This window comes from Mus musculus, chromosome 8, assembly GCF_000001635.26.
Source record: "Mus musculus strain C57BL/6J chromosome 8, GRCm38.p6 C57BL/6J".
Classification (NCBI taxonomy): domain Eukaryota; kingdom Metazoa; phylum Chordata; class Mammalia; order Rodentia; family Muridae; genus Mus; species Mus musculus.
Window position 1 is genome coordinate 110802748 of NC_000074.6, and position 19847 is coordinate 110822594.

Sequence of the window (19847 nt, forward strand, 5' to 3'; positions counted from 1 at the left end):
GGATTAAGAGGTGTGGTCTAAGCAAAGGAAGTATGTCACTAGGGGTGGGCTCTGTTGTTTGTAGTTAGCGTGCTGTCTGCCTCCTGCCTTGAAGATCCAGATGTGAGCTCTCAGCTGCTGCTCTGGTCATCCGTCACCATCCTTTTGTTCTGCCATTATAAATTCTAATACCCCAGAAATGCAAGCCCAGTTGAACTCATTTCTAAATTGCTTTGGCCACGGCGTCTTACTGCAGCAATGGAAAAGTAACTAAGAAGGACGTGAAGGATGGCTTTGCTAATTTGAAGGGCGAGGAGGCCTGAGCCTGAGGGTCACCCAAGGAGGCTTGACCATCCAGCTTTTCTCAGGAAAGGCAGGGGATTAAAATTAAAAAGAAAGAAGTCTAACAAAATGAGTCAGCCCTTGTCAGCCACCCAGCCTTAATTCTGTTCAAAGGGCAGAGAACATGTCCTTCCCAGACCTTGTCATCCTGTTCAGCTTAGTAATGGCCCAGGGAAAGTCCCCGACTGGAAGAGCCCTTTGGAAGCTTCCGAGGCATGAGATATGCTAGAAGCGTCATTCATGCCACCTGTTTCCCAATATTCTTTCTAACCTCTATTTTATATTCAAATCAAGGTACAGAGTCATTACTTTCAGGGAATGTTCAAGATCAGCCTGCTGTGCACATACAAGCCAAGTCATTAAACACGATGCAACATTGGTCCCAATTCTTTCCTGGAAAAAAAAAATCCCCTGAGAGTAAAAGTCCCCATCTACCACACTGGAGCATCAGGGGACCAGAAATGAATAACTATGTCCTGTAATAGCACGAGGGAGCTAACCCACGTACAATACTAGCACTGTCACAAAGATGTCCTTGCCCTCTGCCCCAGGTATTTATTCTAGGTGGAGAATAAGCTCTGGGGAGGAGGCAAAATGAACAGCAAGGCTAAAAAAGATCAAAAGAAGATATTTTGGCTGAGAAAATGAACCCATCTGTCTTTTGTTTTGTTTGTTTGTTTGTTTGTTTTGTTGTTTTTGTTTGTTTGTTTTCTTGAGACAGGGTTTCTCTGTGTAACGCTGGCTGTCCTGGACAGCACTCTGTATGTAGACCAGGCTGGCCTCGAACTCAGAAATCCGCCTCTGCCTCCCACGTGCTGGGATTAAAGGCGTGCGCCACCACCGCCCGGCTTGAATGCATCTTTCTACCTGTCTCTGATGTTTGCTCTGGTACCTTTCCCTGAAGCTTTGACAAAGACAGATGTTTACTTGTGGTGGCTCATTGCCAACTCTGCACAGGTGTTCTCGTTTCCATGTCACAGGAAAGGCACTTGAGGTGTATGTAGTGAGAGCCCATGGCCTGCCAGACCCAGCAAGAGGTGCAAAGCGCACGGGATCCATCAGCTTAGCTGAGGCTCACTATGCTGCACCACATGTTTCCCCTGCAATCCACCACAGCAGCTGTGCAGTGGGGACCAGGAGAGGCACCTACAGGCTTCCTGAGGTCTCTCTCTGCTCCTCCTGAGACCTCCTAGGTCTATGCTGTGGAAGGCGGCTGAGGTGGCGTGGCGGTTTGAATATGTTCATTGAGATGGAATTTATTTTCACAGTCCTCCACGGAGGCCAAGTTGCTGGTTGCAAAAACATTCTAAGAACAACTGAACTTCACTGGGACCAAAGACATTCTGAGATGAGTTTGTGAATGTGGCCAACGCCACGTAGATTGTTAAAATAATGGTTATTGCCAGGTGTAGAGGCAGATGCAGGCAGAGTTTGAAGCTAGCCTGGTCGACATAGCAAGTTCCAGGGCAGCCAGGGCTATACAGTAAGACCCTGTTTAATTAAAAAAAAACAAAAACAAAAACCCGGGCAGTGGTGCACACCTTTAATCTCAGCACTCGGGAGGCAGAGGCAGGCAGATTTCTGAGTTCGAGGCTAGCCTGGTCTACAGAGTGAGTTCCAGGACAGCCAGGGCGACACAGAGAAACCCTGTCTCAAAAAAAAAAAAACCCAAAACAAAAACAAAAAAACCCAACAACAACAACAAAAAAAAACCCAAAACAAACAAACAAAAAGCAAAGTGTAAAAGTAGAAGCACTTCATTATAATTTCTAAAACACTGGCTCACCTATGCAATCTCTCTCTCTCTCCCTCCCCCCTCTCCGTGTGTATGTGTGTGTGTGTGTGTGTGTGTGTGTGTGTGTGTGTGTTGCAATGCAGAGGGCAGAGAATCACTTTATGTGCCATTCCTTTAGTCACTGCCCACCTTTCTTTGAGACAGGGTCTCTCATTGGCCTGGAACTAGCCAAGCAGGCTTGACTGCCCAGCCTGCAAGCCCCAAGAATCCACCTGTCCCCACCTCCCCAGCACAGGGATTACAAACATGCCACCATGCCCAGTGTTTCTTCACACACGTTCTAGAGAAAGAACTCAGGTCCTCAGCACCCTGCAAACACTTCTCTCCCTGCCCTGTGTTTTCCTTTCTTTTAAAGTTTTTTTTTTTTTTTTTAATTTGAGGCTGGCCTTGAACTTGCTAAGTAACCAAGGGTGACTAATTCTCCCACCTCCACCTCCCATGTGCTGGCATTCCAGAGTGCCTCACCATGCCAGCTAGCCTCAATTAATTTTTGACAAGGAAGTTTATACAAGTAATAATTCATGCACATGGCACAATAAGGTATAAAGAGCTAAAGCAATGTTCAGTTCCAGGAAGCCAAAAGCACTCAGAGATTGCATTTGCCAACTGACAGAACCAGGACGGAAGCACAGGTAAGTCAATTTGATAAGTTATACAGCTCTATTTTTCTCCCGCAAGGCTGCGAAATCATTGGATGAAAAAAAATTAAAAAAAAAAAAAAACCCCGCAGCAGAGTTCATACCATTTCAGAGCTTCTTAGCCAGCACCTTATCGACTGGGGCTCAAGTCTCTCTGCCTGTTAAATCGGCCCTCAGAGACTGCGACGGGGAGGGAGCAGCCTTGTGAAAGAAACCCATCCATTCTGCTTACCTGCTCACCTGCCAGGATGTGGGCTTCTACAGTCGCCGTCGCCGGAAGCTTTGAGCAGCTCAAGGCCTGGAGCAGGTGCCTTGGGGGCTGTGGCAGTAAATGCTGTGTGGGACAGGCTGTTGTGTGTTCAGCCTACAGTCTTCTCGGAGGGCGGGGGACACACGCTACAGCAGCTCAGATTTGTTTCTAGAACCGGAGCTAACAAGGGCAGGGTGGGGCGGGGCCACATGGCCCCAGCCTGTCTTGGAGTGTGGAGTAGGAGGGAGCATCAAGCACAGTCAGTCAAGGCAAGGGGACAGCCCTGAGGGTGAATATGGGGTGTCTCTAGAATCTGGGGTATCTTTAGTTTCTATGTAGATTGAACTGGTTTTTAGGGGAAAATTCCAGGTCCTCTCTTTAATACCTGGAATACCTCTTTCATTACAAAATTGAGTACAGCTGATGGGACCTAGGAGAGGTTTTTTTTGTTGTTTTTTTGGTTTGTTTGTTTGGCTTGTTAACCTGTCTACAGACAAGACCTGAGCGCAGGGAGGTAGTTTACCCAAGAACACACACAGCTGCTTACTGAGGTCTAACACCAAAGCCTGAGACAACCCTCATGGGAACCTCTGAAGACTCTGAGCCACACCTGCAGACATAGCCACTTTTGCTTTCCTGGTAATAGTGACAAGGCCCTGTGCAGCTGGGACAACATCTCTTTCTTTGCCAACCTTTTAGTATCCCAGTATAGCCCAGGCTAGCTTCAAATTAGTCTAGAGATTGACTTTATAGTGCTATGATTATAGGCTTGTGCCACCACTCTTCCCTAATTTTATGACTGTCTTTGGAGTAGTTACAGGTGGTGACTTCCATCCCCTGAAAGATCCTTCAGCTCTTCCACCTAGACATAGCAATGGTAGTGGTGGTGTTTTGAAGGCATCGTTATCAACAAGGGAGGAAGACTAGCTTTCCTCAACTTAAACACAGCCTCTCTCAGTAAAGGGCCACTCAAGGGACTCCACACAGCTTAGTCTGGGAATGCTGATCTGGACACAAGGGCTTGCCCTATTCTAAATGCTAATGAATGGTGTTGTTCAAGAAAGGCGTTCTTAATTAGATTGAGAGAACTGGATTCCCTGAACTTGCAGGAAGACAATGTGCCCACACTGGTATGCACCCAGCTAACTCTCCATCCCCCCTTGCAGTGGCTACTGGGACCACACCACAAAGGCCCTCCACAAAAGCTCTGTCAAGGCTATCCTGTCAGACAGAAGAGGTAGAGATGGGGACACAGCCACAAGATGCCACTCTTCAGAGCCTCTGGACCTGGTGTGCTGTCCTTTCTTTCCTCCAAGTGCTCAATTTATAGGCTGCTGATTCAGGATGAAGATGGCATCAGGTCTTGCAGAGCTCAGGACAGCCAACCCTCCTGTTACCACAGCCACACTCAAGTAAGTCATCAGACTCCACTGTCAACTGCTTTTCCACAGATTTCTTTGCCACATGGCCTCTTGCAGATGTTTCTCCAAGCTTCACGAGCAAAGCTGCCTTCTCTAGTTACAGCCTGGCCTACCTAAAGGCCAGAGTCCCCAGTGTGTCTCTCGGACAGCACCAGTCCCTGAAGCCCGTAGTAAATATTAGCACTTGTCCCATTCACACACGTTACTCCGGCCTTTCAAAAGGAGTCTATGAAACTCTTCCTAAACCTTATCAAAGACCAACTCTTGGGCTGGCGAGATGATGCAGCCAGTAAACGAACTTGCTGCCAAGCCTGAAAACCTGTTTGATCTGAAAGTCCCACATGGAAGAGACTATGTACATGTCTATATATGCCCACTAAGTAAAATGTAAAAACAAAACCCAACAAGGGAAATCTCAACAATTAGTCTCTCAGAAGGGGCTGTGCCTGCTGGGTGGCTCTGTGGGTTGCAAATGTGAGAGCCAGGAAAGGGCCAGAAACAGAGGCTGGCCACCTCTGGATTCCGGCAGGGTATGGTGAAGACAGCCCTTCAGCCACCTCAAGGCAGATGTTCATCTGTCTGTTTTCTAAAGCTGTAACTTCCAAACTCAACTAATGCTTGCTGTTTTGCTTTGAACAAACACTAGTCACAGCTAGTGAGGTTTAGGTCTGATTACACCAGACTCAGAAATACTCAAAAGGATCTTGGGTGGGTTACCAGGTGTCTATTCTGATACCTAGACAAGTTCTATGTTTGAGCTGGGTCAAGAGCCATGGTGACACGTTTCTATGTTTCTTCTCATTTCCCAATGTGACACATTGACTGTCAACCCTGCCTCTGCTTTTAGACTTGGGATTTCCTGGGTCCCCCCACCCCACAAGTTCCCAAGCTTTCTGACCTGAGGAAATCAGACATGGCCCTAAGTTCTTCTAGGTTCAAGGCTTCAAGACTATGCTCACGGTCCCGAGTGGGGGAATGTCAGGTTATCCACACCCTCCCCTCCAACCTAGGGATAGCATTTCCAATGCTGGCTTTTCAAGTTTCCCAAGAAACAGCTCTGCTGGCTTGTGCTGTCTTCAGTTCACTAGAACTCAGGACCCCAAATACAAAAACCAACAGCCACAGGTCTAAGTGCTCACTGAATTGCTACCATGTGCCCCACACTGAACAATCTGCTCTCCCACAGCATTTTTTGAACAAGCTTTCAAGATATTAATCTTAAGCATGCATAAACTTAAAATATACACACATATACAGTATTTCATATGTAGATGAGGGACTGGGTGACTCATGCAAACACGGCATTTCTACTTTGAATAGAAAACAGAAGCAAGGAATTAACAGATCCGGAAAGCCCGGGTGGATGAAAGAAAAAGATACCTCAGCATTTCCGGCTCTCAAGAAAGGCTGGGAGCAGCCAACATCCTGGCTATCAGCCCTCTCTCTCTCCCTGTGAGCCAGGGAACCAGGAGTTCCACCCCCAGCTCCAGCAGATGTCCTGCTAGCAATACATTTTATACAAACCCAAAACAGCAACATTCCAGGAGCAGGCCAACTAGAACCCCCTCCCCACAGGAATGCTATTCTTGGCAAGAGATCTTCCAAAGGAAGCAACATCTGCAAACCCTCTGCCCCGTGAGGTCAGGGGAAAGCGAAGGCCGCTCGGCAGTTTCTTAGATCCAAGTAGCAGGGGATTTACAGAGGGAGGAGTAAACCAATGACTCAGGGTCCTGACTTGACCCTCCTTTTCTCAGTCCCCAGTAGCCTCTCTGACAAGGCTAAGGCAGTTCCCTATTTACCTGCTTGCTCAATGCACTCCAAGAGCCACGGTGTCCCCTTAAACAAGTCATTCGGCCTCACCTATTTGTTAGAAACGTTTTGTGAGTTTGTGTATTTTAAACAGGGTCTCACTGCATAGATCCCTAGCTGACCTGGAATGCAAAGAAAGGTCTGCCTGTGTTTGTACCCAAGGGTTGGGCCAAGTGTCAGGAGTGGTGACTCCTGCTAACATCATTTATAGGTCCTTGGGCAGTAGCTCCTCTTCCATACTCAATCCTTCACCTTGTCCTTGAAGAACTGTCCTTCCTTTCCCTGGTAATTAACCAACCAATAGGCAGTGCAGGCTCAGTGGACAAACCTTGATTCTGGGTCTTTTCTGTTTCTCCTTACACAGCTGCTACTGCATTAGGAGTACCTCCGTCAGACCTTAGTAAAGAGCCACGGAATGCTGGCACTGAAGCCAGAGTCCCAGTCTGATGCCATCGAGTCAGGGATGCAGTTAGGTGAAAAATGAACTTGGTATCCCCAATGCAATTCAAAGACCTATGCTCACAACAGCTGAGGCTCAATTCCCAGCAACACTGAGGGAGGTTCCTAATGCCCGACCCAGGCCATGATTAGAGATTCAGAGGATGGTATCTGGACTCCAAAGTGCGGTTCTGGTCCATGCCTTCAGTTCTCCAGCTCTTAAAAGGCAGTGGCAAAGCAGCTCGAGTCACTTTCTGAGGGTCTGGGACAGCCTGCATTAGAGACCCCCATCTCAAGAAACAATGTTATGTGTAACTATTCCCAGTCTGGGTCTTACCGGGTTGAGAGATGCAGAAAGTTTAGTTCATTTAGGCAGAAGAGCAGGGGAATTCAAATTTATTAATTACTGAGACCAGTGGCAACCTGGGGCAATCTCCAGGTTCAATGTGCTAAAGGGCTATCTTAAAGCTTAGGGCTTCCCATAAAGCTAGCCAGGAGGAACTTCCAATGATGTCTTTTGTGAAATGAGGCCACTTCTGGGCAGAATGACAAGTTCTTCCTTATAAGCTGACCCCCGCAAGGCCAGTCTGCAATCTCCCAGACATGTGCTGTAGCCACTCCCCTCTGGGTCGTTCCTGTGTTTCTTCTAGGCAGGGCCCACATGACTCTCTCCAGGAGAGGTGAGAATGTCCTCAGTCACTCCTAGTCACCAGGCCTAAATTCTCAGGAGCCACTTAGGCAAGCACTGTGAAATCAGACTCCTTAACTGGGAATTGTACCAAATATAACATTCTAAGATTTCACAGTGGCAAAAATCTGAGGGAAAGGGAAAACACCCTCTTTAATATCCATGAATAGTGGGGTTACATTTACATGGTCAGTGAACTCATGTTCTATCTCCACAGCAAAGAACCAAGACACACTAAGAAAACACTAGAGCCATGATGTCCACACAAGAGCAAAGAAGTAAAAGATCCAGTTATTGTTCTAATTAGGCCTCAAGCCTTTCTCCAGAATTATCACTCCCAGGAAAAGACTATAAAACAAAACAACAAAAACTACACACGCAGGACACCTTAAAAACTAGTTTTATATATTCAGGAGGGTTCCGAGGGCAGAACTGAGCCACACTGCAATCAGCCTGGCTGCACCTTTGCTTGCCTCCCTTCATCTCTCAAAGCAACATTGTACAAAACTGTATTTACAGGAAAACAATGAAAATTAAGAATGTGTACAAAAGTAGACAAGAGCCAGAAATTACACAATGCAGGGGTGGCTTTGGGAATAAGGAAAACTGTGTTCCACACCGAAGCTCAGGGCCACACACTATGTTCAAGGAGCAGACTTCAGTGTCAACTGTAGGGAACCAGTCATTCAAAGGGGAGAGTTGAGGGTGCAGAGCTACTGGCTTTAACAATGCAGTCTTAAATACCACATCACTTCTGCTGTGTGGCAAAAGCCAGACACTGGCAATGGGAACAAAAGAGGGGCTCTCTGGCAAGGCCCCAGATAAAGACGGGTTCAGAAGGCATAGCGGGTCCTAATGTCCTCAAGCTTCTTGGACACTTCAGGTGGGGTTCGGTCCAGCTCCTCAGAGACGTTCTTCTGCTTGTTGGGTTCCATGGAGTTGAACTGCTCACAAAGGTCTCCATCAATCACATTCTAAGACATGGAAGAGAGGGAAGAGAACAAAGTTAAGATGTCCAAAGAAAAAGGGGTCTAAGGTGACACCCCACTAAGGGCTGGTGTGTGTGAGGGGGGAGAGAGAGAGAGAGAGAGAGGGAGAGAGAGAGAGAGAGAGAGAGAGATTGATTCACTGAATAAAACCCAACCCTGTTTTCATCTTTAAAGACAGGTTATGTAAATGTCACAGATGAATCACCAGGTCCCTTGAGAACTATCTGAATCTCAGAAACAAAGGCCAACAGAGAAGGCCTGTGAATGGGCACAGGATTCCTTTTTCCAACTTACCTTAACAGGGAAATAGTAAGAACGAAAGCTCAGGTGGTCCCGTCCACAAAGAGGGGGATGCTCAGACCGCAGGTGCATTTCAACATGCTGGAAGAAGTCATGGTCCTAATGGAAGAAAGACATTCTATCTCTAAGAAAGAAGTGATTTCCAGAACAGAGTACAGATAAGGCATCTAGTTTTTAAGAGCTGGGGTCTCCATTACACAGCCCAGTCTGGCCTTAAACTTGAAATCCCCTTGACACAGCCCACTTAGTATTGGGATTATGGGTACGTGGCATCGTGCCCAACTCCAAGCCACCCATTCTTGCTGGGCAATTGTCCCACCAGACAGCTATCTAGACCATCATTCTGAGTTTGTGGACTGCTACTCTGATGCTTTGGGGTCATAATACAACCCTGTATCTATACCATAGTATAAAAGACCTTCCTAAAAGAACGCAGGATTCTGTTTTCTAGGCACCTTAACTGTTACTTTAAACAAGTTCTAGAACCTCCTAACTGTAAGCAAAGGCTTGCCATCTGAAGCAGATTCAACACCAAGAAACAATGTGAGGAAAGATGAGGTAAGGGCAATGTGGTGACTCGACCTCGTGAGACGTGAAAGGGACAAGGATGCCAATTCCTCCAGATAAAGTGGTATAGACAAGGGACTCTGAGCCTCCAGGGATCAGTGTGGTCTTCTGTAGCGACAGCACGGTCTCTCCAACGTGGTAGTTCATGATGACCTCTGCCTGCAAATCAAGAACAGTTTGGTAACTTGTCTTCCAGTTCTCTTCTGTATTCCCTAAGAGCTCCCAGGCCTGTCAGTCACACACCTCTCCCCCTGCACTGTCAGAGATGGAACCCTGGGCCTCACGCATGAGTGTCAGGCAAACACTCTACCAACTGAGCCACAACCTAGCACCATTCACCAGCTTTTAAAATCTACAACGTATGGAAAAGATTCCTTAAATTTCTCCATCACTTAAAGCTTTGCGTTTCAAAAGCATGCAGAGTTCAAACATTTCTAATACTTACTATCTAAAAACCCCATTAGACAGGTAGGGTAATACATGCCTATAATGGCAGCATTTAGGTGGCTAAGGCCTGGGCTATACAGCAAATTTCAAGATAATCTGATACTGGGATTCTATTTTTAAAAAAAGGAAGCCACACAGGGACTGGCAGTATTAGGAGGTGTGGCCTTATTGGAAGAACTGTGTTGCTAGGGGATGGGCTTTGAGGTATCTGAAGCCCAAGTCACACCCAGGGTGACATTCTCTTCCTGCTCCCTGGGGATCTAGAAGTAGAACTCTCAGCTACTTGATGTCTGAGTGCTGCCATGCTTTTTGCCATGATGAAAATGGACTAAACCTCAGAACTGTAAGTCAGCCCCAATTAAATGATTTCCTTTATGAGTTACTGTGGTCATGGTGCCTCTCCACAGCAATAGAAATCCTAAGATAGGTGATATAAGTAAGCACCGTGTGAAAAATCTCAGTATATCACCAGTGTCCTACAGGTGGAGAAGCGCCGCCTGCACACAAGAGAGCACCCGCTAAAAATTGCTTCTTTGGCCCTTTCTGCAATCTTACCTTCTGTGAAGCCCCATTGAGCAAGCCCCGGTCCCACAGGGCTTTGTTTCCAGTGGGATCTTCATCCACCTCATCGTTGGTGTTAGGTGGGAGCCTCACCTACAGAGAAGTGATACAGTCTTAGACTGAGTCCCACGCAAGCTCACACAGCTCACTAAGAATGAGTTTGCCCTGGATCTTAGCAAGCAACCTGGTCAGAGGCTTGAGCCTGTCTTCTGCTGTTTAGGAAGTGAGAAGCCACAGAGAATAAGCCACAAACAAGGGCTCAACACTGTTTAGAGCAAAGAGACCACAGACTGAGAAACCAGGCTGGGCTGAAAACCACACACCTTTTTAGCAAAAGGTTAAAAATAAATGTAGCTCAAACTAAGCTCATCTTTCTATTATGAGACAGGGTCAAAGACCCTAGGGATCTGTCTTGCCTGTTCCATCAAAAGTATGTGTCACTGAACTGGCTTAAACTCATTACTATTGACTCCTGTTCTGTGAACAGGATGAAGGTGAACCAGGGCCTAAGGGGTTTCCAAGAGAGGTTAGATGCCTTGAACATAAGGACTTAATAAGAACTTAACCCTTACTCCTTTGTTTAACCACCCCACTAACGAAGCCAGCTTTCCCACATTATCACGGTCACCCAAGGAACCACCATCAACTCACCACACAAATGTTGCCAAACTTGTCTGCCCCAGCCACAGTGTCATAGTCGAGAAGGCTGGCTGTGGTGACCCATCTGGGATAGGTGTCATCAGCAAAGATAATGAGCTGGTTCTCGTTACGCTTGTATCGAACCCAGATGAAACTTTCTTGGACATCAGACACAATTACCCTGTGACCAATTGTCTGGATCCCAGATATGTAATTGGCAATATGCTAGGGAAAAACAAAAATAGCAATTTGTGTGATCCCTGAATTCAGAATCTAAAAGCCCAGCTTTCCCTAACTACAACACAACGTGCATACATCAAAAAACACCGATCTATAGTAAGTACTGAAGGCTAGGAGTTACTATGGGAGTAAGGGTGGAATGGGATTCTGGAGTTTTAAGGACAGGGCCATATGCACGCTGAGCAAACGCTCTACCACGGAGCTACAGCACCGGTCCTTATTTGGCTTAATTTTCTTTAATTGTGTATGTGTACTCCATGCACAAGAGGGGTCAGAGGATGACTCCGTCCACTATGAAGGTCCCAGGAATCCAACACGAGCCATCAAGGTTGGTAGCAACTGCCTTAACCTGTTGATCCATTTTATGGTATCTTGTTTGGCTTTTTGAGAGAGGGTCTCCATGTACCCCAGCTGGCCTTGAACTTACGGTTCTCCTGCCTGGGCTTCCTCAGTGCTTGGATAATGGGAGTTCACTACTACACCTATAGAAACTATTTTCTGTGAATCGTGGAAATACATGTTTAACTCTCCTAGTTAAATTCTTTCTAAGTCAGGATAGGAAGCTCTTTTGGAGGAGCTAAGAACCAAGAGATGAGATCACCTACTGCCTTTCAAGACACTCTCAATAAATGATTTTAAGAACTGGTGCTATCAACCTGCCCCACAAGAACACACTTACCTTATTCTCACACTTTCGAAGTAACTTCTTCTTCCCCAGGTCATAAACTCGTAAAAGCTTCCCGACACCAATCAGTACCCTCCCCTGGAATGGGGCAATGGCAGCAGGGACCTCTTCCACTGGAGTCTATGAGAAGAATATAGTGACAGCTTTCAGCCACACTCACCAGACCCTGGACACAGAACTATTTCTGTAAGTATCAACCAGGAAGACAGGCAGCAAACAACACTGGGTCTACTCACAAACACACTGCAACTGCAACAATGAATCCCTACGACAAGGCCTTGAGTTAAAACAGGTGCCCAGCAGGAATGCCTCCACGGAGAAGCATTCCTAGTGCCTGGTAAATGCTGCTCAGCCTTGTACTAGTTACTAACAGTGAACTACAGCAAAGCCTTAACATCCAAGAAGCCACTGAGGCTTGTAGAGGGACGAGAAAAAAACGCTACGGAGAAGGGTGACATCTTAGTTCTATGAAGAGATACCTAGTATATAGAGTATATATTCTATTCCCTAGAGGAAGCAGGCAGATTTAGGTACTGTCAGAACAGAGGACAGAACATAAAACAGCCCTTTGAAAAAGTACACTGTAGGGGGCTGGAGAGATGGCTCAGTGGTTAAGAGCACCGACTGCTCTTCCAGACGTCCTATGTTCAATTCCCAGCATCCACACAGCGGCTCACAACCATCTGTAATGTGACCTGATGCCCTCTTCCGGTGTTTGATGACAGCGAGTGTACTCACATATATCAATAAAATCTTTTTTAAAAAAAAATATATTGTAATAAAATAGAAACAATAAACTTCTACATTTTAGAGCACATGCTTCAGGGGTGTTTACACTGCACAGTGACCTCAGAATGTTGTTCTCCCAAACAGAAACTGCTTCTATTAAATTCTAACTTCCTAGACATGCTAATTCTTTAACTGCTTAGTCACTGGAAACAAGGGACCATTCATTATGTGCCTCTTAACACTGAAAGCGGTGAGAACACAGCTTCCTGTGGCAGGCACAGGAACATCACTGAAGCATGAAGGTCCTAGTATGTTCCAAATGCTACACAAAGATGAGTCAGAGTCAACAGCTCGTCTGTAAAAGACCAGCCCAGCATGGTGGTGTAATCCCAGCATTCCGAAGGCAGAGAGGTAAGATCATCTTTGAGCTCAAGGCCAGCCTGATCTATATAGCAAGGTACATAGCCAAGACTACAAAGTGAGACTCTGCCTCAAAACACACACACACACACACACACACACACACACACACACACACACACACACAACAAATAAAAAACTTGACCCAGAAGCTTAGGGCAAAAATGGGAGAATTCAGTAAGATCTAAGATCCAAGAGAATTGAAGGTTTGTTCTCACCTTGTGCAGAAACTCCAACTTCTCCCCGTTGTTCACAAGCTTGTACGTATACACAAAGCCCCCTGCCACAGATCGAGGGCTCAGTATCAAGTCCTTGGCAACACCCACCAGCACATACCAATCTTCACCAGTGTTGGAGAACCTACACACTGCCACACTAAAAATAGACCAAGAAGGCAAAGTCAGGCATTAGTTAAAACCCCAAGAACCCTGCTCACACCACCAAACTCCCGACTGCCCTCAGGTCCTTACCTAAAGGCTGCCTCGTTTTGCTCCAACTGGACAAGGTCTAGTGTATTCCCCTGGATAGGGTTCATCACCCGAATCACAGAGGCCCACTGCCCATTGCCAGCCTTGGGAGCTCCAAAAATGGATTCTGGGAGGTTTTCATTGAGGAATGCTGCTGCCATTTCTGCAGCCAACTCCCGCTCATCCTCCCCTGCTGCTTCTACCATTTCCTAAACCCAAAAAGCAAGAACAGATGAGATGAGATGTGAAGGAGCAAAGAAGACTGTTGCCTAGCACCACGGTTCCCTCAAACAGAGATTCGAAAGGAAGGGCCTTCAAACAGCCCCACTGGTAGAGGCACTTGTGACCTGACAGGTATTTAGCTTCAACAAATGGTGCAGCAGGTCTGCACTAAAACACTTAGATACACAATTTAAAAGGGGGGAAAAAGATTCAAGGGAGAAACGCAAAATAAAGAGATCATTAAAAGGAAAAAGAAATACTAGTAGTTATATCTGAGAAAAAAAAAAAGCCAAACAGAACATTAACCGTGACAAATATTTTCATGTCTAAAAACTCAGAAATGAAAACCTGGTTGATTCACATAGTATCTCCAGGCTTCCTATGGTTTCTGCATGCTTGGTGCTAGTTGGTTTTTGCTGGCAAATAATTTTTGGATGAGCTGGTGCTGAGGGGAAATCTGAAAGCTGTGTGTCAGGGCTTGAATCCAGGCGTCATGTAACACACCCTACTGTGGAGGCTCAAGGACCAGAAAACAGTTCTACACAGGGAACTGAATTCCGAGTAACCAAGGTCAGCATATTTGTCCCAGGTCACAAAAAAAGCTTGTAAAAGGGAGAAATAGAAACAGGACAAAAAACTTTGTTTAAAGGTCCTAGAAAGGGGGGGCTGGTTTATAGTTTTAGGGTCAAACCCACTTTACCCTTGTTTTTCAGTCCTAGGAATCTAACCTAGAGCTCTGCACATGCTAGACACGAAGCCTACCACTGTGCTACACACCACAAGCCCTGGTTTTTTAAAAAGTAAAAAGATAGCCAAGTGTAGTAGTGTACAGCTTTATCCCCAGCACCTCAGGGGCTACAGGCAAATCCTTGTAAATTCAAGGCCAGTGTTGTCTACATGGTGGATAGCAAAATGTCTCAAAAAACAAAAAGCAAAGACTACAGCTATATGTGACAGTGCACATAGAATTCCAGCCCTTGGAAAGCTGGGAATAGCAGGATCATTAAGAGTTCCTGGCAAGCCAGGGTTATGGTCTGAGACCCTATCTCCAAAGCAGTGTGTATGTGACATGGAGAAGAGAATTAGAGGTGGTTTCTAAATTTAAACTTTTCTAAACAACTTCACAGGCAGGCGTTTTGAAATTGCCCCTCTGGAGGTCAGAGTAATTACCTCAGCCATCTGCTGCTTTCTCTGAGCTTTTGTGGCCTCAGTGTAGGCATTGTGATCCGTCTCAATGATGATAAGGTTGTTACTCTCAGGGTGGATGACAAACTTCCTGGGTGTGTACTGCAATGGGAAGGCTACTTGATTGAAGACAGCACCAAGCTTCTCTAAAGCCAAAATCCTATGGTAATAGGCAAGAGAGTTAAAGGTGTTGGCTCACTCAGCTCAGCTGATGAAATGAAGCTGCTTATGCCCTAAGGCAACACGATAACAACTGTGTACGATTAAACGACCACCGTACACGACAAGGAGATACACGCAGATTTCCCCTTCAGCAACACATACCCTGCAATTGTGTTTTCACCACTGAAACACACTGAACTAGAACCTTGCACTGACATTGTCAAACCCTTACTATTGCATAGTTAATGTAATAACATGACGTTCAGGGGACACGGAGAAGGTTCAGTTGGTAAAGTATTTGTATGGAACCATGATGACCTGAATTATGAACCCTAAAACCCACTTAAAAGGCAGGGCACAGCAGTACCCCGTAATCCCTATGCTAAGGAAAAAGAGACAGGAGGTTCTCTGGGGTTTGATAGCAGTCAGTTTTGCTAGTTTGCAAACTACTTTCAGTGAGAGATCCTGCCCCAAAAAATAGTCGACTGTTTATCTCTCCAGTTGGCTTTGTGAACCTGGGAGAATGGGGTCTAAAAACGAGGACAAACTCTCATGTGACAGCCAACTTTATTCAGAACATCAGACAATTTATACCCTGAAGGTTAAGAAGAGTCACACGAGTAAGGTATTCAATTCCAAGGACAACACAAACAGCAAAAACCATGTTGTTTCAAAGAAGCACATGAGTTAACAATGACTGCTCAGCTCACTCCTATCTGCTACACCTGGAAGGAACACAATAAACTCCAAGAAGAAACTGAGGTCAGACCCTTAGAGTTTTTTCCACAAGCACTCAGAATTCTCACACGACTCTATTCTAGGAGTGCATTTTTAAAAAAAGACTTATTTACTTTTTTTCCCCCCGAGACAGGGTTTCTCTGTGTATCCCTGGCTGTCCTGGAACTCACTTTGTAGACCAGGTTGACCTCGAACTCAGAAATCCACCTGCCTCTGCTTCCCAAGTGCTGGGATCAAGGCATGCGCCACCACAGCCCAACTTATTTATTTATTTTATGTAACTGAGTAGTGCACTCTTGTTCTCTTCAGACACACCAGAAGATGGAATCAGATCCCATAACAGATTGGCTGTGAGCCACCTTGTGGTTGCTGGAAACTGAACTTAGGTCCTTTAGAAGAGCAAGCAGCCAGTGTTCTTAACGGCTTAGCCATCTCTCCAGCCCTGGGATACAATTGATGAAGGCACATTTGAACATGTTGGAAATGCCCAATTCCACCTTTATATTTTAGTATCTACAGTTCAGTAACTACAACTTCAATAAGCTACAGTGGCCACTAACTGCGACATATTTCCATTGTCACCATGAGTTGTGTGTATTCTCTTCAACCAACCTCCTTTCCATCTTACTTTTATGAGCTCACACATGGATGACAAGTTTTGATATCCCCCTGGCCCAGTCTTCATCCAAACCCTTGCATCTCCCTGATCTCCTCCTTACCACCCCCTAACCTTGTCACCTCCACTCCCTCCTATGGAATGATTCTCCTATCCCATCTCAAACCCTTTACTCCTCTACCTGAGATAACTTCCCTTCCCACCTATCAACCCTAATAGGACCCTGCTCCCTTAAGTTCCAGAGGAACCCTGAGATCAACCACTTTGTTCCTGGTCCCAGAAGAATAAGACTTCAGCCCAGAAGCTGTATTTGACTCTACTGGATTGGACACAGATTTTTCCTACTTTCTCTCTTGTCTACTTCTGTCCATGGTAACTCTTATGAATGGAGACTTGAGGTTTAAGAAATCCCCATTTATAACAAACAGTTCTTCCAAATAGGATTGGAAAAATACCACTCGGGCTATAAAACTTAGCGTACACACACAGCACCATCTGCCAAAACTAAAAGGCCTAATCCACCAAAGTCTATCATTCTGGGAAAGTCTCTAAATGTACTAACCTTGCCTTTTGGTTTCTGTAGTTCCACTTCTGGCTAACTGTCCTTGTTAACTGAAATATGTCAGCTGGGACATGGCTTTCGTGCTTTAAAACTCATCCTAAGGATGAGTTCCAACTCAGCTTGAAGATACACGAGATCGCAAACATCAGACTTTCTATTGGCTTAAACCCAAATCAGAGCAGCAGACTCTGGCAAATACTCCACAACACTTCATCATATTTCTAATTCACTTTTTCCAAAAACTGTATTTCAAAGAAAAAACAAAACCTGCCTTCACACAAAAAAATTAAGACAAATATTTATATATTACTAATAGACAAAAAGTGATTGACTAACAATAAGTACTAGAATGTTCAGTGGCCTTCTGTATTTGTGTGTATGTGCATGCATGCAACTTGAGCCCAAGTGAGCACCTGAAATTTGATCTTGAAGCCAGCCAGCATTGGCTACCTAGTAAGATTCTGTCATGAAAAATAAAGAACGAGGTTTTCATCCTAGTACTCAATAAACATAAGCAGGTGGATCTCTATGAGTTTGAGGCCAAGCTGGTCTATGTAACATGTCCTGGGCTACATGGTGAAACCATGGCTAAAAAAAGATATAATTCTATAGGTAAATCCAGATTTAACGCTTGTTCTAAAACTAGTCTTGGGATATGACCATTTCACCAGGAAACAGAAATCTTAAAGTGCAAGACTAGTTTTACAACTTAGCTCCTAAAGTCTAAACAGAAGCTAAATGCCAAATTCAAACTTGGCTCACAGTTTCTAAACGCCTGAGCCAAACTAAATTTCAGCTGCAACACTCTTTCCTGGTGAAAGGTTGTTCTCAGCCATCTCTACAAACTCCTCCAACTCTGGTAGAACCACAGGCTGAGGACTTGGCACAAAAGCTTCCTGCTGGGCTTCAAGCCTGAGGATTTTCTCTTTTCCTTTTTGTTTTTTTGAGACAGGGTTTCTCTGTGTAGCCCTGGCTGTCCTGGAACTCAGAAATCCTCCTGCCTCTGCCTCTGCCTCTGGAGTACTGGGATTAAAGGCGTGCACCACCACTGCCTGGCAGTATTTTCTCACCTCAAAGTGTTGGTGGAGATGGCAACAATGCCCTCGGGACACTGTTCAGAGGCAAAGCCCGATGCAAATTCCAGGGTCTCATAAGACAGAGGGGTGAGATGGAAGCGAGACTGGTAAGAGTAGCTCAGCCATGAGCGACTGGACATAGCCAGAACCTGGGGAGGAAGAGTTCCAATCAGACTGGACAAGCTCATACATGGTAGACTGACCAAACAAACATACAACCCAACTTTGGCCTCAAATTTTAGAAGTCTACAAAGCCACTTTAAACAAAGGGAGCCCAAACAGGCAGTACACGGCTTATTGTATAAAGAAAGGAAAAAAATAAGTAAAAAGAAAAAGAAAAAGCAAGCTTTATCAATCACATTCCTCTGGACCGACTTTCCCTTGGGTATAAATTAGAGACTCTATTCCAAGGTTGGACAGCTGTAGATGTGAATAAGGTAACGTTTAAGAACTAGCACGGCAGTGGCAGTGTTAACTCTGAACTGCGAAGAATAGGCTCTCATTCCTATTAGGTAGACTCATGAGATCACTATAATCCTTTTCCATCTCAGATAGCTAGGCCTAAATAGACTCAAAGATCAATATTCAAGCTTCCTATAACCTCATAATGCCCAGTGCCATCTCATGGACCATCTCTTAGAAAACTCCAAAGAACCCAGAATTTCCTATGTAAGTGAAACGAACATCAACCTACAAAGTGAATTAGTCAGAAGTTCACAGTGGTACCAACATCCAAATGTCTTTTGACTACTTACAGCCTCCTGGCCTTGCATCCGGACCCGGAAGAGTTTCACAGGACGGGACCCCAGATACCTAGTGCGGGTGTCAGACAGGTCCCCAGTAACAGGGTCTAGGACAGTCCTCAGCAGTACACCGTTCTAGTGGAAAAGATGGAACAGGTAAAGCCTCCTTTTTATGATGGGAACTTTTATGTTAGATTTTCCTTTGGCTACTTTAGTAGAAGACAAAGATATGACTTGGTGGCGAAAACAACATAAAACAGGTCACAGCGCCCAACAATCAGGAATTCACTCATTCTCTCCTAGTTACTAAGCATCTACTGGCAAAACCCACTTCTCATTATACATACATTTCCTGTACATTAAGAAATATTTCATTTAAGCCAGGTGGGGATTGTGCATGTCTTTTAAGCCAACACTCAAGAAACAGAGGCAGGAAAATCTCTGAGTTTGAGGCCGGTCTGTTTGGAGAGCTAGTTCCAGGACAGCCAGGGGTCAAGAAACCCCATCTCACCTCCCCATCCCCCCCAAATCATTTAAGTTAAGTACTTTTTATAATTTAAAAGCAGACCTCCGCAAAAAACAAAACAAAGAAAACAAACAATTAAAGGCTGGGATGTACTGACTATGGTACCTCTAAGCCTCATTTTCCCTAAAGGAACACGGTTCCAAGGGATGACTGATTCAAGGCTGAAGCAAGAACATTCCCAATGCAACAGTTACCTAATTGTGCAAGAAGGCAGGCAAGATAGCTGGGTCAAATAAACAAACGAATTTCAAGGGAAACCACAATCAAAAATGAAGCAAACAAAAATCTAAGAGATGACAGTAATTTGAAGAAGAAAATACCCACAAATTTATATAGTTAAAAAATAAAAATCTACCTCCAACCAACAAAATCCCTACTTCATCAGACTCAACTAGAATGACTGCTGTAATCCTAACTCCTACTGTAAAATTAGTGACTGAAGAAGGGGTTGGGAGAGAGCCATTATCCTTTTCCTGTATAAAGTATGTTTAGAGCAAAGGAATAAACCTCAATTTACAGACTTGATTACAAACATTTCAACATCACGCACCTCCAGTGGGATGCAACAGAGTAGGGCCACTTCCACTACAACAGTTACGAGTGAGTAACTGCC

General features: G+C 45.2%; 2 protein-coding genes and 1 long non-coding RNA gene across 13 annotated transcripts in view; 1 reads left to right on the plus strand and 2 right to left on the minus strand.

Annotated features, from left to right (window-relative positions):
* Il34 (interleukin 34) overlaps positions 1–3202 on the minus strand; it is a 64121-nt gene extending 60919 nt beyond the window's left edge. For 2 of the 9 annotated variants that reach the window (NM_001135100.2, NM_029646.3), the window contains exon 1: positions 2987–3177. The gene's annotated coding sequence lies outside the window, so the exon portion shown is untranslated. Of the gene's footprint in view, positions 1–2986 lie in introns of all 9 variants that reach the window. The other 7 variants (XM_030243838.1, XM_006531479.4, XM_030243837.1 and 4 more) reach the window with 6 other exon arrangements.
* Positions 2449–7911, plus strand: Gm15895. Its single transcript, XR_003947455.1, has 2 exons — positions 2449–2748; positions 4171–7911. It is a non-coding gene; the product is annotated as a predicted gene 15895 (long non-coding RNA).
* Sf3b3 (splicing factor 3b, subunit 3) overlaps positions 7744–19847 on the minus strand; it is a 36316-nt gene continuing 24212 nt past the window's right edge. For 2 of the 3 annotated variants that reach the window (XM_006530518.4, XM_030243208.1), the window contains 11 exons: positions 18721–18843; positions 17960–18114; positions 14797–14971; positions 13408–13613; positions 13156–13312; positions 11783–11908; positions 10876–11088; positions 10219–10317; positions 9232–9375; positions 8644–8748; positions 7744–8334 (listed from right to left, as the gene is read on the minus strand). In XM_006530518.4, the coding sequence (XP_006530581.1) occupies positions 8194–8334; positions 8644–8748; positions 9232–9375; positions 10219–10317; positions 10876–11088; positions 11783–11908; positions 13156–13312; positions 13408–13613; positions 14797–14971; positions 17960–18114; positions 18721–18843 (1644 nt within the window). In that variant the 3' untranslated portion in view covers positions 7744–8193. The remainder of the gene's footprint in view (positions 8335–8643; positions 8749–9231; positions 9376–10218; positions 10318–10875; positions 11089–11782; positions 11909–13155; positions 13313–13407; positions 13614–14796; positions 14972–17959; positions 18115–18720; positions 18844–19847) is intronic. The other variant, NM_133953.2, reaches the window with a different exon arrangement.